A 25,018-nucleotide genomic window follows, 5' to 3' on the forward strand; every position below is an offset into this window, starting at 1 on the left:
AATCAACCCAGAGATCCAAGTGACGATTCAACCCTTCAAGTCCAACTCTTTCGATTTGCCTACAGCCAAGTTGCCTGTCCAGTACAAGGGCTGGTCAGGAATGTGGACTTTTGCAGTCTATGATGATTATCCCATCCCCATGCTGTTGGGGGAAGACTTGGCCAATCATGTGAAACAGGCCAAGAGGGTGGGAACGGTCACCCACAGCCAGGCTAAACAAGCCGTGAGGCCTAGCTCTGTTCCGGAAACTTCTATCAGGACCCGGTCAGAGGTGATGGACCCGGACCCCAGGCCAATGTCTGCAACAGCAGTAGTGGATCCAGTCCCAGAGACCCAGACGGAACCAGTCCCAGAACCGGAACCAACATATAGGCAGAGACACAGACCCTTTGTTTCTCTCCCTCCTCCCAGCTTTTGAAAGTATCTTGTCTCCTCATTGGTCATTTTGGTCAGGTGCCAGCGAGGTTACCTTTAGCTTCTTAACCCTTTACAGGTGAGAGGAGCTTTCCCCTGGCCAGGAGGGATTTTAAAGGGGTTTACCCTTCCCTTTATATTTATGACAACTACATTAGAGAAACCACCTGTGGGTTTATGTCCCTTGTGGTGTAGACAAGTATCAATCATGAAATCTCATTCTCCCATAGAACTAGAGAAAACTATCTTCTAAAATTTGAATTAAATCTGATTATACAAAATATTTCCCGTCTCCAATTTTAATTCATGCCAGATAAACTTTTGTTGCCAGTTCTTTGATTTGATCTTCCCTTCTCATCATACTGTAAATGCTTTCTTTTCCTTCCAAAGGAGTTGTGTGGTTACAGACATTGGCTGCTAAACTAACTGGATCCCTTCTTGTGTTATTCGGACAGATTTGGGATGTGACCCTACACTATAGCAATGTCCCTTAAAAACCTGGACTGTAATTTGCTCTAGCTCTGTCAAGGTTCCTTCCCCACTCTGAACTCTAGGGTACAGATGTGGGGACCTGCATGAAAAACCCCTAAGCTTATTTTTACCAGCTGAGGTTAAAACTTCCCCAAGGTACAAACTATTTTACCTTTTGTCCCTGGACCTTATTGCTGCCACCACCAAGCATCTAACAAAAATAACAGGGAAAGAGCCCACTTGGAAACATCTTTCCCCCCAAAATCCCCCCAAGCCCTACACCCCCTTTCCTGGGGAAGGCTTGATAAAAATCCTCACCAATTTGTACAGGTGAACACAGACCCAAACCCTTGGATCTTAAGAACAATGAAAAAGCAATCAGGTTCTTAAAAGAAGAATTTTAATGAAAGAAAAAGTAAAAGAATCACCTCTGTAAAATCAGGATGGTAAATACCTTAGAGGGTAATCAGATTCAAAACATAGAGAATCCCTCTAGGCAAAACCTTAAGTTACTAAAAGACACAAAAACAGGAATCTACATTCCATTCAGCACAGTTTATTTTATCAGCCATTTAAACAAAACAGAATCTAACGCATATCTAACTAGATTGCTTATTAACCCTTTACAGGAGTTCTGATTTGCATTCCTGCTCTGGTCCTGGCAAAAGACAACACAGACAGAGAGAACCCTTTGTTTCCTGCCCCTCACCCCCTCCAGCTTTGAAAGTATCTTGTCTCCTCATTGGTCATTTTGGTCAGGTGCCAGTGAGGTTGTCTTAGCTTCTTAACCCTTTACAGGTGAAAGGGTTTTTCCTCTGGCTAGGAGGGATTTAAAGGTGTTTACCTTTCCCTTTATTTTTATGACAAGCTCTGAAACTGAAAGACAGGAAAATTTTAGACTCCTCACATCTCCACAAAACCATCTGTGATTTCTCTTTAAGACTCTCAAGGAGCATTGCCATATGAAATGGGGTTTGGATTATATATATATTGTGTGTTAGTTACAGAGGAAATAGAAATTAGAAAGTGTTCCAGCCGCAGCTTAGTGCATTGGAATGATGTGGGAAATCAGACACTTGACTGGGAAATATGATATGGGAAATAAAGCCAGAACTTAAAGCCATCAAACAATCATACAACTACCCACTCTTCTCCTTCCTATAAGATGCTGCTGCAAATCAGCTGCAAGGTGGGGGAACTGGCCAGCTCAGAGTGCTGGGGACTGGGAGATGGGGCATTTCGCCTCTAGGGGGCACTGTCCTCGCTTCCCATCAGTCCCCAGGGCAGGAGACTGGCTGGCTCAGGGCAGCGGGGCATGGGACATGCAGCCTGTCTTTTCTAGTAGGTGCCACCTTCAATCTAGCCTCAGGGCAGGGGATTGGCCCTCTGATGGGGGTGGGGAGTAGGACATGGGGCCTTTCCCTTGTAGGGGGTGCCAGCTCCAATCCAGCCCCGGGGTGGGAGATTGGCTGGCTTAGGGCGGTGGCAGATGGGCATTTCTCCTCTAGGGGGCACCAGCTGATGTGACCCCAGGGTAGGGGATCTAGCTAGCTTAGAGTGGTGGGGATTGGGATATGGGGTTTTTTTGCTCTAGAGGGTGCTGTCTCTGAACCACACACAAGGCAAGGGAATTGGCTGGCCCACACAGGTCAGGGCATATGATATGGGGCCTTTCCCATCTAGAGGTTGTCAGCTCCAGTTGATAAACTGAGCACCATTATTCACTTCCGGCAAAGACAACTAGCGACCCAGTGTTTTTGAACTGTGACCTAGTTGAAATGCATCCAGGGAAGGTCTTTATTCTGTGATTAGCCAATGGAACTGTCTGCCACAGGATTCAGAGTAGGATCAACATTTATGTGTATTATAAGAACAACCAGAGACTTGATACAGAGTGGAGGAAATATCTACAGGGCTCTGCCAGGGCACAAGCCAGCCCTGAAGTGCCTGGTTTTAGGGGCAAACTGTCCTTCTGGACAGTTATTCCAGATCTGGCCTCTGCAACAGGTGTGTGCGGGCGGGAGATACAGGGTTAGAAGGTCCCATTGGTCTGAGACAGGAGGGGCATCTGGGAGTCAGGACTCCTGGGTTCTACATATATTAAGGGAGCCTCCCAGGTACTGCAGCAGTGGGAGGAATCTTGTCCCCGGTGCACAGTGGGTATGGTCACAGCAACAGAACCGGAACTAGAACCCAGGCGTCCTGGCGACCAGCACCCCCTGCCCTAGCTCACAGGACCCTCCTCCCCAGCCCTAGCAATAGAACCCAGGTGTCCTGCCCCCCTTAGAGGGTGGTGGTTGCATATTTCACCCTGACAGCCCCAATAGCTGCTTCCCCCCTGTCTAGGCTGTAGGCAGAGGGAGCCCGCCAGGGGCCCAGCCCCCCCACACTCAGCAGCCTCCTGGTAACACGGCGGAAGGAGGGCACAGGGGGGTCACGGTGAATCTGCAGCTCTCTGGTGGTGCGGAAGGTCGGGGGCTCGGTGGGGCTCTTGAAGCTGCTGAGATGCATCATGGTGGGCGCTGCCAGCTCCCCCTTTCTCAGCAGCTGGTACCGCACCAGCCGTGCCCCCGGGGGACCCCTCAGAGCTGGGCGATACCAGCTCAGATATACCCAGCTCATCCAGCCCATGAGAGCCACCATGGGCAGTAGCAGCAGCAGCAAGGAGGCCAGGTAGAGCATCAGGTGCAGCAGGCAGCAGTGGGTGAGCACCCAGTGGCCCCACGCTGGGCCCTCCCTGCCCTGCTGACGCCCAGCCACGGGCATCGCTGGGGGTGGGGTGGGACACACGCAGAGGCGGGGAGCCCCCGTTGGAGGGGGTGGCTGGTGGCAGGGGGTGATGTGGAGAGGGCTGGTATGGAAGGGAGGCGAGGGGATAAGGGTGGTGGTGGTGGGAGTCATGGGGGTGCTGGGGAGCCGTGGGGGTGCTGGGGATGCAGGTTCTGGGGCAGTAGTGGGGGGCACAGGTGTGGTTGGGGGTAGGGTGGTGGAGGGGGCAGTAGTGGGGGGCACGGGAGTGGTTGGGGGCAGGGTGGTGGAGGGGGCAGTAGTGGGGGACACGGGAGTGGTTGGGGGCAGAGTGGTGGAGGGGGCAGTAGTGGGGGGCACGGGAGTGGTTGGGGGCAGGGTGGCGGAGGGGGCAGTAGTGGGGGGCACGGGAGTGGTTGGGGGCAGGGTGGCGGAGGGGGCAGTAGTGAGGGGCACGGGAGTGGTTGGGGGCAGGGTGGCGGAGGGGGCAGTAGTGAGGGGCACGGGAGTGGTTGGGGGCAGGGTGGCGGAGGGGGCAGTAGTGAGGGGCACGGGAGTGGTTGGGGGCTGGGTGGCGGAGGGGGCAGTAGCGGAGGGCACACGGATTCCCTCCTCTGTCATTGTCCCATCAATATCCAAGTCCGCGTCCCCTGCTTTGCCGCAGGCCTGCTTGAACTCGAGGACGGGGCTCCCTCGGTGTCTGAGGGGCGCATCGCACACGGGGCTGCGGGGATCATTCTCGATCTGCAGCCCTTCTGACCTCTGCTCCTGGGTGTAGACGCTGAAGTCATTGTCCGCAATCCAGCCCCGCAGATAGGCCAGGCCACAGTCACAGCGCCAGGGGTTCCCTGCCAGGAAGACGAAGGCGAACATGTGCTCCTCGGGAAAGAAGCCGCTGGGCAGAGTGCGGAGCTGGTTCCCTGACAGCCTCAGTGTCTCCAGCTCCAGCCCAGTCAACAGCCCCCGCGGCAGCTCGTCCAGGGCGTTATCAGACAGATCCAGGTCCTTCAACCCGGCCAGGCCCTCAAAGACCTCTTCTGGCAGCGTCCGCAGCTGGTTCCCCCGTAGATTCAGATCCTTCAGCTGCCCCACAGCCCGGAAGGCCCCTGGCAGCAGCGCTGAAATGTTGTTGTGAGCCAGGGCCAGGCGGGTGAGGGCAGGCAGGCCCTGCAGGGTGGGCAGGACCCCCAGGGCATTGTGGGACAGGACTAGCTCCTGCAGCGAGGGCAGGGGGGGCCCAGTGTGCAGCGCACCCAGGCCGTTGCCTGACAGGTCCAGCTCAGCCAGCTCAGGGAGGTGCTGGAAGGAGGCAGTAGAGACGGACGCCAGGCGGTTGGTGCTGAGCAGCAGGATGCCGGTGTTCTTGGGCAGGGAAGGTGGCACCATGCTGAGCCCCTGCCCGGAGCAGTTGACCTGCAGTTGGTCCTTGATCAGGTTCATCTCGGACTGGCATGGCTCCCCCGGACCCACAGCGCCAGCCACAGAGACCAGGGCCAGGAGGGCTAGGTGAGGTGAGGTGGGGCACAGCATGGTCTGCAGGGGAGGCCAAGAGCATGCTCAGGGCACTGACATCACAGGGCATGTCTACACTAACCAGCTCAGACTGCAACAATACAGCAACCCTGTGAACACTAACTGAGGTTTATGACTCCCCAGTCTGGAGTGCTGGGGGACAACTCTAGGGGGGATATCCCACAATGGTCCCATCTACACTAAGGCGGCTGGTGCTGCAACAGCGTTGGGTCCCCTGAGCAGATACTAGCTCTAAGAACAAGGGCTCCCTTGCTGCCCAGTGCTCTCTGTCCCATCAGGCAGGAGATCATTGCACCTGCATCCTGACCACGCTGGGGACCATTTACACTAACCCTTCTGGTGCTGTAACAGTGTCAGGGAGCTGACACCACTTACAAGGAGTTGACGCCCTCACACCTGCTCCCCATACCGCAGACTGGACTAAACTCAAAAGGTTTGAATCAATCCCTGTAGTTTTCCTTCCACCCAACCCTGTATCTTCTGCTCCCCTTACACCCACAGCAGCTGGTCCAGTCAGGAGGAGATGCCACCTCCCCCCCCCAGGTAATTACCACGTCCAGTCCCCGCCTGCCTGTATCCCCTGCTCTTGCTTCAACTAGGTCCCCCAGTGCCATCTGCGTGAGGGGAGCATGATTAAAACATCTGGCATTTAGTGCCTTCAGCACCGGGTGAGGGATCACTGTATAAACAGCCCTTGCACCCCATGCCATCAGTGGTACATCCCCGGATTAAACAGCTTCCCCCCACCCAGAGTTCCCTATACAAACAGCTGCTCCACCCCAGAGGTGACTGCATCTCACTGATGATTTCCCGTCCCTATGGACTCACCGGGGGTCTCTGCTGGGGTTGCTCTCCTACCTGTGTCTCCCACACTCCCAGCTGTGGATTGAGAGGTTGCTCTGGGGGCAGCTTTTCCCACTGGGCTGACTGACTGCATCAGGGATCCTGAGTCCAACCCCTCATATCAGCCTCGGCAGCTGCTGGGGGTTGGGTATGTGGTTTCCTGTGACATCAAACAGAGACACTGACCCTCCTTCCCGCATTCCTACCTTCAAGGCATTAAAAGCCTCCATTAGAGGTCACATCAGAGTCCAGCCAGATTACACACTGCTTTCTGATCCACTCCATAAACTCTTGCCCCACTCCAGAAACTGCATCTCAGAACCGGGCAAGGGATCCCCATACAGATAGCAGGTATACTCTGGCAGGGGATGCATCTTGCCCGGCAAATGATGGTTATACAACCAGCTGTCCCACCCCAGAGGCAGCTGCATTACAGCACTGGGCAAGAGTTCCTTTTATAAACTGCCGTTGTGCCCTTCCCCAGAGGTGGTTGCATCTAGATTCATAAATTCTAAGGCCAGAAGGGACCATTAGTCTGACTTCCTGTAAAGCACAGGCCAGAGAACTGCCCCAAAGTAATTCCTAGAGAAGAGCTTTTAGAAAAACATCCAATCTTGATTTATAAATTGTCAGTGATGGACAATCCACCACGACCCTTGGTAAATGGTTCCAGTGGTTAATTACTCTCACCATGCAAAATTGAGGCCTTATTTCCAGTCTGAATTTGTCTAGCTTCCACTTCTAGCCATTGGATCCTGTTCTACCTTTCTCTGCTGGATTGAACAACACATGATCAAAGATTTGTTGCCCATACAGGTACTTATAGAGGTAACCAAGTCATCCCTTAACCGTCTCTTTGTTTGTCTCTTGGTGTGAGGTGAGAGATCCCTATGTAAATAGCCCCAGCCACCCACACCAGAGGCAGCTGCATCTCAGTGGTGGGGGACAGATTCCCTTATAAAATAGCCCTCATTCCACACACCAAATCTGTGTTAATGGCAGATGGTGATCCCAGTATAAACAGCCCCCACCACCCACTAGAGAAGCAGCTCTGTCTCAGCGGTGGGTGAGGGATCCCAGCTCTACAGCCTCTCAGCATGGCATGGGCTAATTGCATCAGGAGATTGTGGGGGTTATTATTAACTGCGGAAGGAGTGACTGGGGTCTGGGCAAGGAGATAAATGGGAACAGGAAGGGATTGTCCTTTGTCATCCTTGCCACTCTCAGTTCCTCTAGCAATGTCCCCTGTCACACAGGGTGGTTAGAAGCACACACAGTCCAGTGGCTACAGTCCTGGGGTCCTGTGTGTGATCCCACCGGGGTTAGCTGTCTCCTCACCCCTAGATGTGCTTTCTGGCCTGTCAATGCTTTGATGTTTTGGGAGCAGGTGTCGGAGAGTTGTGGGGTGCATTAGGGGTCAGCAGGGACCTCCTGATTCCAACTCACATAAAGGGTTAGGGAGAGGGGCTCAGGCCCTTCCAGAACCAGCTACGTGGGGGATTGCACGGTTGGGGGTGGTGGTCAGGCTCTCACAAGTGGGTGAGGGGCCCCAGACGCTGGCACACATAGACAGGAGCAGGGAGCAGGACTCAGCTACCCCCAGAGAGGCCAGGCCCCTTATATCCCAGCTCACAAGTGGGGGCAGGAAAGGGGCTCAGATGCCATTGCTGGGACAGATCCTGGCACACACGCAAAGGTAGGAAGAGGGGCTAGGCCCCCCAGGTCTTAGCACACACACAGAAGGGGGAAATATGAGGCTGACTTGACAGGCACTCCTGCCACTATTCTCCTCCAGCTTTCCTGCCACTCACCCCATATTCCTTCTTCCCTGTGTCCTTCCCCCTCACCTGAGTCCCCCAACCCTTCTCACCACCCCATCCCCATTTATCCCCCTTCCCACAATACCCAGTCCCCTCAGTGCAACCCCCAAACTCTCTCCCCCCCATTCCCCCCACTCCTCCACCCAATTCACGACAAGTTTTTTACAAAAATACTTTGATTACTTTGCCTCCAAATAAAATAATAAAAATCCTGGACAGCAACAGATTTTTTTCTCCAACTTTTTCCAGATTTCTGCCAAGCGCGGGACTTAAATGGACAGGGAGAGGTGGGTCTTGTTTAAAGGCTTACCTACATGTAGCCTTGGGCTATCCTGCTGCAATTAAACGTGTAGTCTATAATCACTGTCTGTGCATGCTCAGTGTACTCTATTTGGCATGTGACCCAAGGCATGGTGACACACCTAACAGAAGAACCAAACTCTTTGGCGGATAACACTGTAATTTGATTTCTCCCAAAGGGCTGGTGTATAACATGCATTGGGGGAACTTTCAAATGACTGAGAGCCTGGTGCGATGACCTCAGCCCTGTTTTGATCTCTATCCCTATGCAAAACATCATTGCCAAAACATGTCAACTTTAGTCTGGCGCGCGCGCTCATGTGTGTGTGTGGAGGGCCAGTATCTTGTGAGCCGCTTGTTCAAAAGGCCCTAAATTTGGGTCACTAACCAAACCCCATGCCACCATGAGGAACACAAAATGTCATAGGATCATAGAAGATTCAGGTTGGAAGAGACCTCAGGAGGTCATCTAGTCCAACCCCCTGCTCAAAGCAGGACCAACCCCAACTAAATAATCCCAACCAGGGCTTTGTCAAGCCGGGCCTTAAAAACCTCTAAGGATGGAGATTCCACCACCTCCCTAGGTAACCCATTCCAGTGCTTCACCACCCTCCTAGTGAAACAGTGTTTCCTAATATTCAACCTAGACCTCCCCCACTGCAACTTGGGACCATTACTCCTTGTTCTGTCATCTGCCACCACTGAGAACAGCCGAGCTCCATCCTCTTTGGAACCCCCCTTCAGGTAGTTGAAGGCTGCTATCAAAGCCCCCCTCACTCTTCTCTTCTGGAGAATAAACAAGCCCAGTTCCCTCAGCCTCTCCTTGTAAGTCATGTGCCCCGGCCCCCTAATCATTTTCATTGCCCTCCTCTGGACTCTGTCCAATTTGTCCACATCCTTTCTGTAGTGGGGGGGCCCAAAACTGGATGCAATACTCCAGATGTAGCCTCACCAGTGCCGAACAGAGGGGAATAATCACGTCCCTCGATCTGCTAGCAATGCTCCTACTAATGCAGCCCAATATGCCATTAGTCTTCTTTGCAACAAGGGCACACTACTGACTCATATCCAGCTTCTCATCCACTGTAATCCCCAGGTCCTTTTCTGAAGAACTGCTGCTGAGGCAGTCGGTCCCCAGCTTGTAGCGGTGCATGGGATTCTTCTGTCCTAAGTGCAGGACTCTGCACTTGTCTTTGTTGAACCTCAACAGATTTCTTTTGGAACAATCCTCCAATTTGTCTAGGTCACTCTGGACCCTATACCTACCCTCCAGCGTATCTACCTCTCCCCCCAGCTTAGTGTCATCTGCAAACTTGCTGAGGGTGCAATCCATCCCATCATCCAGATCATTAATAAAGATATTGAACAAAACCAGCCCAAGGACCAACCCCTGGGGCACTCCGCTTGATACCGGGTGCCAACTAGACATCAAGCCGTTGATCACTACTCGTTGAGCCCGACAATCTACCCAGCTTTCTATCCACCTTATAGTCCATTCATCCAATCCATACTTTTTAAACTTGCTGGCAAGAATACTGTGGGAGATGGTATCAAAAGCTTGGCTAAAGTCAAGATATATCACGTCCACAGCTTTCCCCATATCCACAGAGCCAGTTATCTCATCATAGAAGGCAATCAGGTTGGTCAGGCATGACTTGCCCTTGGTGAATCCATGTTGACTGTGACCAGAGAAGAAGCTAAAAGCAATGCCTGAAATCGCCTGAGTCTGGTAACAGTTTGTCAGGTCTCAGTGTGGTTGATCAGAGCACAGTGCTGGGCTTGTTTTAGCTTGCTGGGCAGTGAGGCTAAAGTGAGAGTCAGCACCAGAGGCAGAAACTGTATTTTCTACCTTTTGACCTTTCTCTCAGTACAAGGGAACAGGATCAGACTCCATCAGCAACACCAACCATCACTCCAGATCATTGAAACGGACGTTTTTCTGCCTAAAAGGACAGTTAATACCATCAAACTCTTCTCTAAGAGAAAGGGAGTAAGTGATATTGTTACAACGAAAGCTTTATATTTCAAACTCTTTAGCTGTTTTTTTTTTCTGTATGTGTTTGATAAGAGCTCACCGTTTTTTTTATAGAAGGTGGTTTCCACAGGAGTCACTAGCAATAACTTGACAGGAAATTGCAGACTGTTAAAGGGCTTTCTCTCAACTCTCCCACTTCCCTGGTTCTTGTCACCCAGACAGCAAGCAGCAAAAGACCAGAAGTCCAAAGTGAAGACAATGTGATGTTTATTGGGGTTAATTTCCACCAAGCATGATTCTAATTTCACCACCTATTTCCTCTTTGACCTCAGTTTATATAGTAACAGTCTCAGCTACTCCTTAACCAATCATTTTACTGAAATCTGTCTAACCAATCCTAAACTATTGTAACATAATTCTCTAACAATTATATCCCACTACCCTAATTAACTTACACCTAGCAAAATTAATTATACAGCAGACAGAAACAATTAGAGAACCAGACAGATTAACAATAGAAAAGTGTGGGCCATAAAGATAAAACATACAGAAATGAGGGTTTCACAACCACAACCATTGATTAGTGATTTCTTGCCAGACAGAATGCTATCAAACTAAGTTTTCTTTAACCCTCTTTATCTGGAGGCGATAGGCACTACCAGAACAGGATTGTATTCCTAACAGCCCAATAGCACCTTATTTCAATGTAACTAGTTTGGAATGTGAGGATGTGACTGTTCGCTTCCCAGCTTATGGCTGCCTCTGCTGCTTAGCCAAAGCCCTTAGCCTAAGAACCAGGCCTCAGATTATCCTAGTGCGAGAAGACCCATACACAGGTGGACTGTGATTTTGCTTCTTTGTTTTATACCTCTATAACTAGCTAAGTGATAAAAATACACTTAAGTTCTTAAAGTATAGGCCTTTACAAGCAGGCCTGCATATCTATATTCTAACAGTCCACCCCTTTCTTTTCTTTTGGGATCCTCCTGCCCAGGTATCCCTGGAAAGGCATAGGACATATGGTGACACATTTCCTGATAGGGCCAGGCATCAAGGTGGAATGTGTCGATGCTCCATCTGTCCCACTGCTCCTTGTATAGTACCATGCCCTGCACCTTCGCTCATCTGGGCATACCACACCTATTCCAATTAGTGTTCCAGACTTCCCATTATAGTGGGCCCAAGAAGTTTGAGTCCGGGTTGTCTAGTACGTGGGGTGGGGGGCTTACTGTATTACGTATGGATTATAATTATTGGCTGTTCTTTAGAGAGTTGTGCCTCTCTTGAAGGCTTCCATATGCAATGTAACACAAGTATACTTAACAATACACCAGCCTCCATGACAATCCACAGCAACACTGAGACTTCTGACCACTGTAGTATAGTCCAAGATCCTGGCCACCACCAAAAACACTGCTTCTCCTCCTTCGATAGGGTTAAAATTCTGTCAGCGCCATCCTGAAGTGTGTCCAACTATTGGCGGCCACGGTGAGTTGCTCCTGTAATCTTTGTGTACTCTTGTCCATATTTTATGCCCATTGAATATCCACAGTGAAATTCGGTATTGTCCACACCAATTCGACTACTTGTTACGGGATGGGGTAATAGGTGCGAGTTCGATTGTTTACAATGCTTAGGTCCACTGATCCATTCGTGCACCATAGTCCAGCTGGCAATGTATAGAAACTTATAATTTGGTCATATGCTGGTATGATTTTGCCTCCTAGTGTTATATTACAGGATTGCATACATTCCCAACAGCATACCCCGCACCCCTATATATTACACCTAAATATCCCCCCCTTGCAAGAAGCCATTGATCCTGCTCCTCCATAGTCATAGGAGAGGGGCACACCCAGATGCCTCCTCTGGGTATACAATTGCTTAACGTAATGATAGTCCATTCACATCATTCCACCCTCCCCATCTATTTCCCAGAGGCTCCCAACAAACGCCTCCTTTTCTCGTTACTCCGATAGGGTTCGGGGGACCACCTTAGTTGCATTCCCTTCCCACAGTATCATGGTAACAATTACACAAGAACTGGCCCCACAGGTAGGGGATATTATTTTCCAGGATGATGGGTATGTTTTCGCAAGTGTGGATAAATATGGGTCAGCATCCCGATTTAATACCATAGGTCATTGTTCTGACCAAGCGTCTCTCATGATATCCATTAACATTATTAATGGAGCATTTTGTATATCTACACACACTTCTCCCCATGTTAGCCTTCTGAAGCCATCCCCCACCCATGTCACAAGGTCTCCTACCCAATGAGTTAACCGCAGGTTCACCTCTACTGTCGTCCTCCATCCTGTGGCATCTGCCGAGAGTTGCTGTGCCATTCATTCATTGTTGAAATCTCACATTTTGGCTTATCAATTGTTTGGTTACCCATTCGCCCCTCAGATTCCATGTACCCAGCACAGTGTTCCCTGCTGCCCACAATCCCCTTTTCCAACGATGATTCCAGGTGCGCCCCTTCACCCACCAATCAAGTTGTTGTTTCAATCCTTTTCTGTATGCACTACAGCTGGGATGAATTTAGTCCACCCACCATCCCTTGCGGCATACGACCCATGTAATAGAGTGAAAGGACACACTGAAAAGCGCTGGCTGAACCTGCTCCCACAATGGTTCCCATCCGTTTGCATGTCGGGGAATATTCTCAGCTTCAGGCTGTGGCCAATTTAAAATTGTGTTCTTCCAGCTTGGCATCCATATCACCTGTAGGGTTACATTCTGCAAAATGGTTAACTCATCATATATCAAACGTCCCAAAGGGGAACCCCAAATTCATTATTATTTTTAAAACGTCTCTGGCTTAAAAATCGTATCTCAGGATTTTTGAACACTAGGGAGTTGGTAGTACAGTTACAAAGTGAAGTGAACTTCTGACCCACCAAGCTGAGCCTGGTTCTGTTGTTTGATCAGAAAAGTGTGTCATGGGTTAAAAAACGCAGCTGCCCTGGGAGCAACCCCTTCCCTGAGCTCCATAAGGAGGGCTCATGCTCATGGTCTTCAGAGAGAGCTAACAGAGCTGTACTTCCAAAAACTCAGGTATCTGTTCACAAGCAAGTCACTCTAATTAGCCACCATACACATTAAACCCACATTAAAAGAGTAACAGAAAATCAACTAGGCTATCATATTGTTTATAAAAGCCAGCAGAAGTTGGAGAATGACTGGTATGAACTAAGATTGTTCCGGGGAAAGGAGCCAGGAGAAGAGGTTTTCCTTTTTTAACAAGCGAGGGTAATTAGCCTTTGGAACAATACTGTGGGTAGTGGTGGATTCTCTATCACTGGCAATGTTCAAATCAAGACTGGATGTTTTCCCAAAAGATCTGCTGTAGGAATTATTTGGGGGAAGTTCTCTGGCCTGTGTTACACAGCAGGTCAGACTAGATGATCACACTGGTGCCTTCTGGCCTTGGAATCTATGAAAAAGGCAGCTCGGGTTGGCAGGATGGTGAGATGGAAGGTTCTAGAAATGGGAGGAAATGTTCAGTTATAATCAGCCCCAAATGCAATTTGATTGGTTATGGGATGAGGCTGCCACCCTCTTTCTGGATGTTGTTAATCTGGGAGTCCCTAAATGGAGCAGCAGGACATATGGACTGGAAGGAGCAAGCTTCAGCATCATGGCTGCTCTTCTACCTCTACCCCTACTTCACCTTGGGACCCTGGGATCCACCATGACACCATTGGGCCTCCATTGTCCTGAGCATGGAAGGTGTCCCGACCAGAGAGAAGGAACCAATGACAGCTGCATGGCCACCAGTTCATGGTAACTCCTGACCAACAGCTGGGATGTGAGAGACTTGAGTTCCTGCTCCCACACACTCCTTCATGTGTCACTTTGTGTCCCCTTTTCACTTCTCTTCCCTGCCTCTCTCTTTTTGCCTTCTATCTAGTAAGAGTTTGGATTAGTCAGCAAAAAACCTCCACTCCTTGCAACAAAGCTGTGAGCCTGTGACCAGAGAAGAAGCTAAAAGCAATGCCTCAAATTGCCCGAGTCTGGTAAAAGTCTGTCAGGTCTCAGAGTGGTTTGATCAGAGCACAGTGCTGGGCTTCTTTTTCCAGCAGTGAGGCTATAAGTATGAGTCAGCGCCAGAAACAGAGACTGCATTTTCTTCCTTTTGACCTCTCAGTACAAGTTTGTTTTTTATGAAAGGGAACAGGATCCAGCTCCATCAGCAACACCAACCATCACTCCAGATCATTGCAGCTGCCCATCAGCAACACCAACCATCACTCCAGATCATTGCAGCTGCCCATCAGCAACACCAACCATCACTCCAGATCATTGCAGCTGCCACTTTTCTCCCCAAAAGGACAGTTAATATTATCAAACTCTTCTCTAAGAGAAAGGGAGTAAGTGATATTGTTGCAATGAAAGCTTTACATTTCAAACTCTTTAGCTGTTTTTTTTTCCTGTTTGTGTTTGGTAAGAGCTCACGGTTTTTTTTTCCTAGAAAGTGGTTTCCACAGGAGCCACGAGCAATAACTTGACGGGAAATTGCAGACCACACCCAGGGTTTTCAGTTACAACAGGAAATAGAGTGTTTAATGACACCTTGTCCCTTGCAGTGCATGAGACACCTCTCTAACACAGCCAAATTCTTCAAAGAGCTGTGACTGACAACAATCCTATTGGAATTGGACCAGGTTTGGATTTAAAAGGTTTGCCAGTCTCATTACAGTAGCACTTTAATGTGACAGAGTGGATGGATGCCAGCGCTGGGGAGAGAGTTCTCCCAGTGCTCTGCAGTAAGGTTAGAAGAAGCAGGAAACTAAGGCTTTTCATAGAGGGCTGTTCTCCTCCCTCAGTAAACACTGAGTTTATGTCTCTTTGGAGGGCTGGGTGTGGTGAGCAGCTGGGGAAAGCGAGGGGGACCCTGGGCAGCGGGCCCAGCACAGGGAGAGGCCCGCTGCCCAGGGTCCCCCCCACTTTCCCCAGCTGCTCACCGCACCCAGCTCCACCACTCTGTCTCTGCACTGCTGCTGCTCTGCCTCCAGCTCCCTGGGCTGCTTCTCTGACCTCTCTGGCTCTGGTTCATAGAATCATAGAATCATAGAATATCAGGGTTGGAAGGGACCCCAGAAGGTCATCTAGTCCAACCCCCTGCTCAAAGCAGGACCAATTCCCAGTTAAATCATCCCAGCCAGGGCTTTGTCAAGCCTGACCTTAAAAACCTCTAAGGAAGGAGATTCTACCACCTCCCTAGGTAACGCATTCCAGTGTTTCACCACCCTCTTAGTGAAAAAGTTTTTCCTAATATCCAATCTAAACCTCCCCCACTGCAACTTGAGACCATTACTCCTCGTTCTGTCATCTGCTACCATTGAGAACAGTCTAGAGCCATCCTCTTTGGAACCCCCTTTCAGGTAGTTGAAAGCAGCTATCAAATCCCCCCTCATTCTTCTCTTCTGCAGGCTAAACAATCCCAGCTCCCTCAGACTCTCCTCATAAGTCATGTGTTCTAGACCCCTAATCATTTTTGTTGCCCTTCGCTGGACTCTCTCCAATTTATCCACATCCTTCTTGAAGTGTGGGGCCCAAAACTGGACACAGTACTCCAGATGAGGCCTCAACAATGTCGAATAGAGGGGAACGATCACGTCCCTCGATCTGCTCGCTATGCCCCTACTTATACATCCCAAAATGCCATTGGCCTTCTTGGCAACAAGGGCACACTGCTGACTCATATCCAGCTTCTCGTCCACTGTCACCCCTAGGTCCTTTTCCGCAGAAAAAGGTTGCTGCAGCTCTGCTCCCAGGGCAAGTCTGCTCTGCAGGCTGCTTCTGTGACTCTGCTCCCAGCACTGACCTGCTTCCTGGGCTGCTTTTCTGGCCCCTCTGGATCTGGCACAGCTCTGCTCCCCAGCTTACCTTGGGCCCTTGCTTTCTCCTTAGCTCAGCTCCCACTCTGTCTGACCCAGGCAAATCCAGCTCACACGGAGGACGGGACCTCCCTGATTAGCCTGCCCCCCCTGTCATTCAGGCTGACCTGGAGCATTGGCCTCTCTCCATTGTTCCTGGGGGCTGTCAGTCTCATGGTCCTGATTCCTCATCGACCCTTCCCCCTTTTTAGTACTGGGAGCTAGCCAACCAAAACACCCCCACTGAATGTTAGTAAGGGGGCAACAGTCCCCTTACACAAGGAATGTATGTCTTTTGTGTTGCGGGTGGTCTTTTGCTTAAGAGAATTACTTGGGCCTATCTTGAGGTCCACCTTGTAAATATACCAAAGTTAAGCATTAAGGATCTCTGGAATATGATTGATTTATTCTGGCATACTGGCCCTTGCAGAGGGAGAAATGCTGAGGTGGCAAAAGAAGTGCCTTGCCACAGTATTTAATTTAATAGCAGGGCTGTTAGTAAACTAGTAGGAAAGAAAGTCAGGAAGAGAGCTGGGTGAATATTTGATATTTGGTTTGCTGGTCATACAACTGGGGCCTCTCCTCCCCCCAAATTTTTTGGGTTAACCTGAAATTTAAAAAGTCTAATTTTTCAGTAACCCAAAAAGTAAATAAATTCATTTTGGATTGAATTAAACTTTTTGTTTGACCTGAAACACGTTTCATTTCAGTTTTGAGTTTTTAAAAACATTCCATTTTGTTTAAAAAAAAAAGTTTTGTGACCAAAAGCTGTTTCAACTAAAAAATAAAATATTTCATTTTGAACACACTGACACAAACCATTTTGATTCTTTTGGATTTTTTTTTTATTTTGGGTTTGTTTCCAACAAAGAAGTCGGCAAATTCAATACAAATTTACTAAATGCTTCAGTTGGCCCATATCTGCCTTTTTCTGCGGGAAAAAAGTTCCGGGTGAAACCTTTTGCCCAGCTGTAGTCAGGAGGTGAGACACAATACCTGATCTCTGAGTTGTGAAGATGCTAATTTCAGGCTCCAGCAACAGCTGTTTTGCTAAGGCTGGGAACAGTGACAGATTAAAAGGACACAAAACTCTGTCCAGGGAGGCAACTGTCATGGAGCAGACTGACACAGATAAGGCAGACCCTTCAGAAAGGTCAGAAACTGGTGAACTTCCAGGAGTCTGGTGAGGCTTAGGGAAGTGAGACATGCATGTGGACTATTGTCTTGTTCTCATGTGCTGTTCTGTGCTCCTATTGTTAGGGTTTAATAATACTTTAGTTTAAGAAGGCTGCCTCATGACAGTATTAACCGCTCATCACCATTCCTGAAGGGGTTGAGGCCAATTAGTTGGTTGGTGAGCAGAGGGCTGTAGCCAAAGACCTGGTCTGGGAGTGAGAGGCTTCTGGGAGTCCACTCCACGGAAATGATAAAACACATAGAATTCAGGAGCAGAGACAGGAATAGAACCCAAGAATCCTAGTTCCCAAACCTGTGCTGATTTCTTGAGACTGTAGACTCTTGCATCAGTTACTAGTCAGTGGTTTCTCACCCAGTTTGCACCACTGTAAATTTCAGGAAGGTGCAGGGAATCTGGCCCTATTGAATTCTCTTCTGGTTCTTACCGTTCTCCCAGAACACAATCCTGTTGATCAGGAATTAGAAAGACTGGATTGTCTCTGAGCTGGTGTGGATCACAAGAGTGAAAAAGGAAATGGGGGGGGGGGGAAATGTCACAAGGACAGCATTTCTTACCAGGATGCATATGGTGAGTAAGATGGGACCATTGCTACACAGTCACTCTCAGAGATTCAAAGATTCCAAGGCCAGAAGGAACAATTAGATCATCTAGTTCAGTGGTTCTCAAACTTTTTTTTCCGCAGACCACTGGAAAATTGCAGAGGGTCTCGGCGGACCACTTCATGATCTTTCCAAATGTTGTTTGCACCGTTAGCTAATTATCGTAGAGCACTTTGGACAAAAGCGCTATATATATAAAAAACCCTTAATAATTAACTGTCCCTCTTGCACGCATATTATCTGTGCACATAGCTCAGCTTTATGCTTCTAAACAAATCTATGAGTCAACTAGAAATAGGCAGGCTCTCATTGCAAACATTGCGACAATATTTTCTGAGACTGGAAAGGAGAGTAAAAGGCACTCACTCAGGCTTATGCAATTTCTCTGAGATATCCACTCTAAATTTGATTAATACTTCACACGCAGAGAACAGCAAAATTAAGTAATAAAGTGACACAAACAGGAAAACCAAACCAAGTGACAAAAATACAAAGGAAAGGAAAATATCAAGTGGTGGGTTATGGGTATTTTAAATGAGGGTTTAGGACCCACCCTGTGCAAATGCACCAGAGCCCTGTAGAAACAGACAAAGTTTTCCTGGTTTCACATTGTGTTGTGTGTCACCAACTCAGAAACTCACAGTGCACTCATTGAGTTTTTATGAGTGCTGGAATTCATTAACACATGACTTGGAGTTTGCAGACAGATCCCTGCTTCAGGGAGCTTGCAAATAAGGTCTTTATCCTACAAAACACCCAGCAGCACCCCCACCAAACCTAGTGCTGCTTGCTACTTAAGAGTCAATGGAAATACTCTTAGGCTTAGAAGGAACTATCCACGGACCACCTGAATGGAGCTCGGACCACAGTTTGAGAACCTCTGATCTAGTTGACATCCTGTATATCACAAGGCATTTAATTTCACCTATCACCCCTGTTCTGAACCCAAAAATTTGTGTTTGGCAAAAATATCCTCAAAAAAGACATCTTATCTGAATATTAAGATATCAAGAGATGGAGACTCCAAAGCAGAGCTGCACCTTAAGAAGAAATAAATTCATTACCAACTTGGCAATTTTACCATAATGGTAGGTCTCTCCTCTAAAGTCCCAGCTCCTGAAGTCACAGGATTACGTGAGGAACTCAGCTTTCAGTTAAAAAGCTCCTAGTCCTATTGACTCCAGAGAAAAGCTTAAAAACATGTCCTGAGTGTGACCCTAAAGGCTCAGAAAGCAAAAGTAAAGATCCCCCTCCCCCAATTTATTATTTTTTAAAACTCTGGTGATTTTTAAGCCAACCCCATGATTTTTGAATGGCTGGTGATACTGAAAACCCCTGTTTCTTAATATTTCCATATTTATTAGTTACACTGTAACCTCCCTCATTTCAGAAGACTGAGGGCAGATCTACACTTAAAACACTGTAGAAGCGCAGCTGCATTTGTGCAGCTGTGATGGTGTAATGCTTCAGTGGAGTTGCTGACAGTGCAGTTAATCCATGTCCGTGAGAGACCGTAGCTATGCGCTTTCTGCATCGGGGATTAGATCGGTATAACTTTGTCGCTCAGGAGTGTGGATTTTTCACCCCCCGATCGATGTAGATATACCAATGTAAGTTTGTGGTGTAGACTTGCCCAGAAGTATGTTAGGAACATAGGGGTAACTGAAAACCCTACGTACAATATTAGCCTTTTGCACAGATTAGAAATATTACTGAATTACTTTCACTTTCAGAATGAATGCATATTACTTACAAGACAGAGAGCAAAGAAATCATGTGGTTTGGGCAGGCAGTTTGACTCCAGTATATACAAGCACACACGAAACAGATGTTATTTCCTGGTGAAGACAAAGGCACATGAAGGCATCTTTATGGCTGGGAATCCAATAGAAGGTAGGATAAAGGTAGACCAAGCTGGATGAGCAAGCATCTCAGAGAGGTGAAGGGTGATTAAGAAAAAGCAGAAAGCATACAGGGAGTGGAAGATGGGAGGGATCAGCGAGGAAAGCTACCTTATTGTGGTCAGAACATATAGGGATAAAGTGAGACAGGTTAAAAGTCAAGTAGAGTTGGACCTTGCAAAGGGAATTAAAAGCAATAGTAAAAGGTTCTATAGCCATATAAATAAGAAGAAAACAAAAAAAGAACTGGGACCGCTAAACACTGAGGATGGAGTGGAGGTCAAGGATAATCTAGGTATGGTCCAATATCTAAACAAATACTTTGCCTCAGTCTTTAATAAGGCTAAAGAGGATCTTAGGGATAATGGTAGCATGACAAATGGGAATGAGGATATGGAGATAGATATTACAATATCTGAGGTAGAAGTGAAACTCAAACAGCTTAATGGGACCAAATTGGGGGGCCCAGATAATCTTCATCCAAGAATAATAAAGGAATTGGCACATGAAATTGCAAGCCCATTAGCAAGAATTTTTAATGAATCTGTAAACTCAGGAGTTGTACCGTATGATTGGAGAATTCCTAACATAGTTCCTATTTTTAAAAAAGGGAAAAAAAGTGATCTGGGTAACTATAGGCCTGTTAGTTTGACATCTGTAGTGTGCAAGGTCTTGGAAAAAATTTTGAAGGAGAAAGTAGTTAAGGACATTGAAGTCAATGGTAAATAGGACAAAATACAACATGGTTTTACAAAAGGTAGATCGTGCCAAACCAACCTGATCTCCTTCTTTGAGAAAGTAACAGATTTTTTAGACAAAGGAAATGCAGTGGATCTAATTTACCTAGATTTCAGTAAGGCATTTGATACTGTGCCACATGGGGAATTATTAGTTAAATTGGAAAAAATGGGGATCAATATGAAAATTGAAAGGTGGATAAGGAATTGGTTAAAGGGGAGACTACAACGGGTCCTACTGAAAGGTGAACTGTCAGGCTTGAGGGAGGTTACCAGTGAAGTTCCTCAAGGATCAGTTTTGGGACCAATCTTATTTAATCTTTTTATTACTGACCTCGGCACAAAAAGTGGAAGTGTGCTAATAAAGCTTGCGGATGATACAAAGCTGGGAGGTATTGCCAATTTAGAGAAGGACCGGGATATCCTGCAGGAGGGTCTGGATGACCTTGTAAGCTGGAGTAATAGTAATAGGATGAAATTTAATACTGAGAAGTGTAAGGTTTAGGGATTAATAACAAGAATTTTAGTTAGAAGCTGGGGACGCATCAATTAGAAGTAACGGAGGAGGAGAAAGACGTTGGAGTATTGGTTGATCATAGGATGACTATGAGCCTCCAATGTGATATGGCTGTGAAAAAAAGCTAATGTGGTCTTGGGATGCATCAGGAGAGGTATTTCCAGTAGGGATAAGGAGGTTTTAGTACCCTTATACAAGGCACTGGTGAGACCTCACCTGGAATACTGTGTGCAGTTCTGGTCTCCCATGTTTAAGAAGGATGAATTCAAACTGGAACAGGTACAGAGAAGGGCTACTAGGATGATCCGAGGAACGGAAAACTTGTCTTATGAAAGGAGACTCAAGGAGCTTGGCTTGTTTAGCCTAACTAAAAGAAGGTTGAGGGGAGATATGACTGCGCTCTATAAATATATCAGAGGGATAAATACTGGAGAGGGAGAGGAATTACTTAAGCTCAGTACCAATGTGGACACAAGAACAAACGGATATAAACTGGCCACCAGGAAGTTTAGACTTGAAATTAGACAAAGGTTTCTAACCATCAGAGGAGTGAAGTTTTGGAATAGCCTTCCAAGGGAAGCAGTGGGGGCAAAAGATCTATCTGGCTTTAAGATTAAACTCGATAAGTTTATGGAGGAGATGGTATGATGGGATAACATGATTTTGGTAGTTAATTGATCTTTAATTATTCATGGTAAATAGGCCTAATGGCCTGTGATGGCATGTTAGATGGGGTGGGATCTGAGTTACCCAGGAAAGAATTTTCTGTAGTATCTGGCTGGTGAATCTTGCCCACATGCTCAGGGTTTAGCTGATCGCCATATTTGGGGTCGGGAAGGAATTTTCCTCCAGGGCAGATTGGAAGAGGCCTGGAGGTTTTTCACCTTCCCCTGTAGCATGGGGCACGGGTCACTTGCTGGAGGATTCTCTGCTGCTTGAAGTCTTTAAACTACGATTTGAGGATTTCAATAGCTCAGACATAGGTGAGAGGTTTTTTGCAGGAGTGGGTGGGTGAGATTCTGTGGCCTGCGTTGTGCAGGAGGTCGGACTAGATGATCATAATGGTCCCTTCTGACCTTAGTATCTATGAATCTATGAAAATGAATGTTAAGATATTTTTAACTGGCTTTCTCACTTGGTTTGTGATGCCTGAGTTAAGCCGGCAGGAGTTCCCTGTGTTTTTTGAATTTCACAACAAATCTTTAGATTAAGGATAAACAGATAGCTGCCGCTTCCTCTGCATGAGCCGTATTACACGGAAATTACATTTCCTGTCTTGGTGAAATTGCATTGATGACTAGAATGGAGGATAGAATATTTATAGAAATTCTTTTCTAAATTCTGATTCACAGGAATTGATACATTGTGGTATAAATTCTGATATATGCCTTTAACATAGATGTGCCTCCTTATTTACGTCTTTTTTTAAACTGGGATAATGACATTAACTTTTTCAGAGTCTCCTAGATTTACAGTAGTGGTGGTGTCACTGAGATCAGAATTCAGCCCTGACTCCAGTGCACTAAGGGCTGACTCCAGATTTATCCTCAAGGGAGCTGAGATCCGAATCTGGCACTGACTCCATCACAGTCACTTTGGATTTACCCTGGGATAAACGAGATCAGAATCTGGCCCTGACCCCACTGTAGTCAGCGAGTGACTGAATTTAGAGCAAGGTCGCTGAAAGGAGAATTAGGTCTAACACCTGTACTGACAAAAATGTGAGACTGTCATGATGTGTTGTGTGCAAGTGGAGACCCCGGACTTGGCCTGTGGGCTTTGAGATCAGAATCCAGCCCTGACCCCACTGCAGTCAATGGGTGACTCCAGATTGACTCAAGGGGAGCTGAGATCAGAATCTGGCCCCAAGTGCCCTGCAGTCAGTGGGTGACTCTGGATTAATTCTGAGATCACTAAGAGCAGAATCAGGTCCGATATCTGTACTGACAAAAATGTGAGATTGCGGTGATGTGTTGTGTGCAAAGAAACACCATAGGCTTGGCCATTTGGGTTGAATCCCCCTGCCCTTCACCTTGTGCCATCATTAACACCAGTGGAAAATGAGGGTAGAGCACTGGACAGGGGCTGAGGAGGCCTGGCTCTGGTTGCTGGGTGACCTTGGGCAAGGGTCTGTGCCTCAGTTTCCCCATCTGTAAACTGGGATAATGAAACTGGTCACCTTTGTAAAGTGCTTGGAGATCTACAGATGATAAGAACTAGAGAATGGGGGCTCTTCCTCTGTTTAACTGCATTTCCACTTTGGAGCAAAATCTGCCAGTAGAGGGCAAGTTGGCTTTTTCAAAAACCTTGTGTCTTTTGCTCTTTACACAACAAAAACAATCTGAAGGATTCTCTTAGGGTGACCAGACAGCAAGGGTGAAAAACTGGGACAGGGTGTGTGTGTGTGGGGGTAATAGGAGCCTATATAAGAAAAAGACCCCAAAATGGGGACTGTCCCTATAAAATCGGGACATCTGGTCACCCTAGATTCTCTTGGGCTCAGCTGGCCCCAAATCACTATGTTTACTAACTACACACAGACACACCAGGCCCAGCTACTGTTGTTCTGAGAAAGTTCGACTGGCTTCTAAAGCAGAGAACACAGTGAGTGCCATGGGAGGGGTCCCAAAGTATTTACATGGATGCTGTCCTATACCTGTGTGCTAAAACAAGGGAACTGAATGTAAACACATTTATTTTTTATTTACATTTTATAGATTTTTCCCTCCCCCTCACAAGTAGGAGAAACACAAAATCACAAATCTAGAGGGGGAAGTACAGTTATGACAATTAGATCAGCAAAACAGCCATTGTCCAGCAATCAAGAATTTGTATGATAAATAGGCTTGCAAAAGAAATATATTTTTATCTATAAATGTCCCTAAACATTGATTTTTACCGTACACCCACAAACTGATGGAAAAAATATTTCCATCAATAATAATCTAAATTTACAGATGAGCAAAGTAAGAAAAATGCTGTTTGAGAACTTATCAGAGTTCGATTTAAGGCTATTTAAATACATGTGATGGTGACAATTTACATTTTAATGGTTAAAAAGCTTTAACTTTTTGAATTGCAACATCTACATCATTAAATAATTATTGTCTGACCCTTCTTCATTTCCAACAAATATGAAAATTTAAATAGATAAAAATCTAAAAATTGCTTAAAACCTATAATTTTGCACAACAGTGAAAATGTAAATAGATTAAAATAGAAAAAATGCTTACAAATAAATATCAATATTATCCGTCAAAATTATATATAAAAGTCTGCCAGACATAATGAAAAAACATGTACAGATAGATTGTGTCAGCAACCCTGTTCTGTGTCACAGGTAGACTCCCTGGGTATAATAATCACAACTGCCAGTTGGACAACCAAGAATGAAGCCCCTTGGTGCTAGGTGCTGCTCAGACAGACAGATAGCAGGTGGTATATGAAATGACATGGTTTCTTTCATCTGACTGTAAGTTCATTCCTTCTACTCAATGAGCCAATCTCAGTGTTAGGTATAAAATCACACAAAAGAGAAAGTGAATGCAGTAATTTTTTTTTTAAGACGACAGCAAGCAAGGCAGGAGAACAGAAAGATAAAGGAACAGGAGGGGAGGGAAGAGATGGATTGGGGTGGGGGAAAGGAGAACAACACCTCTGTTCCCATCTGCTAGGGGTTAATAAGTGCTACAAATTAATTGCAATGTTGTGCTTGAAAATTTAATGCTTGTAGCTCAGAAATGCACAAGAGAAAGCTCCCATGATTCTGGCCTCCATCCTGTAAACCCCTACATAGGTGTGTATGTGTTTGCCAGATCAAGGCCTATGTTCCATTGTGCATAATGCATTAACAATATTAATTGCATGAAAAAGAGTGTAAAATATTACCATCTGACAGTCCCATCTTCTTCCACTGTCCTTTCATGAGGAGAACAGTTTTGCATATAGTGAAAACTATTTTTTACTTGTCTATGCACTACTGCATGGGATTTATCAACGTCACCTAATTTAATATGTCTTGATGCTGCTGATTAGATTTGACAAATATTATTTTTTGCTAAAGCAGTTGTGCTG

At 46.9% G+C, this 25,018-nt stretch overlaps 2 protein-coding genes across 3 annotated transcripts in view; one reads left to right on the forward strand and one right to left on the reverse strand.

The window, feature by feature from the left end:
- Positions 1–1,425: 1,425 nt before the first annotated feature.
- On the reverse strand, positions 1,426–6,095 carry LOC140913655 (uncharacterized). 2 transcript variants are annotated; one of them, XM_073350415.1, is made up of 2 exons: positions 6,025–6,095; positions 1,426–5,166 (listed from the first exon to the last, which is right to left on the reverse strand). In XM_073350415.1, exon 2 carries the CDS (start codon positions 5,161–5,163, stop codon positions 3,169–3,171), a length of 1,995 nt encoding a protein of 664 aa, XP_073206516.1. In that variant the 5' UTR covers positions 5,164–5,166; positions 6,025–6,095; the 3' UTR covers positions 1,426–3,168. The 2 variants fall into 2 exon arrangements, with proteins under 2 accessions (XP_073206516.1, XP_073206515.1); XM_073350414.1 differs by having other exon boundaries at positions 5,995–6,095.
- A 13,496-nt stretch (positions 6,096–19,591) lies between these two features.
- The window catches only part of LOC140913638 (E3 ubiquitin-protein ligase rnf213-alpha-like), a 174,755-nt gene continuing 169,328 nt past the window's right edge, over positions 19,592–25,018 (forward strand). The window contains exon 1 of the mRNA XM_073350368.1: positions 19,592–19,682. Within this exon, the coding sequence (XP_073206469.1) occupies positions 19,661–19,682 (22 nt within the window). The 5' untranslated portion in view covers positions 19,592–19,660. The remainder of the gene's footprint in view (positions 19,683–25,018) is intronic.

Source organism: Lepidochelys kempii, chromosome 6 (assembly GCF_965140265.1).
Source record: "Lepidochelys kempii isolate rLepKem1 chromosome 6, rLepKem1.hap2, whole genome shotgun sequence".
NCBI classification, from domain to species: domain Eukaryota; kingdom Metazoa; phylum Chordata; order Testudines; family Cheloniidae; genus Lepidochelys; species Lepidochelys kempii.

What these genes read in the sequence shown, in the direction of transcription:
- LOC140913655 (XM_073350415.1), bottom strand. Translation starts at nt 5,163, where the DNA reads ATGCTGTGCCCCACCTCACCTCACCTAGCCCTCCTGGCCCTGGTCTCT.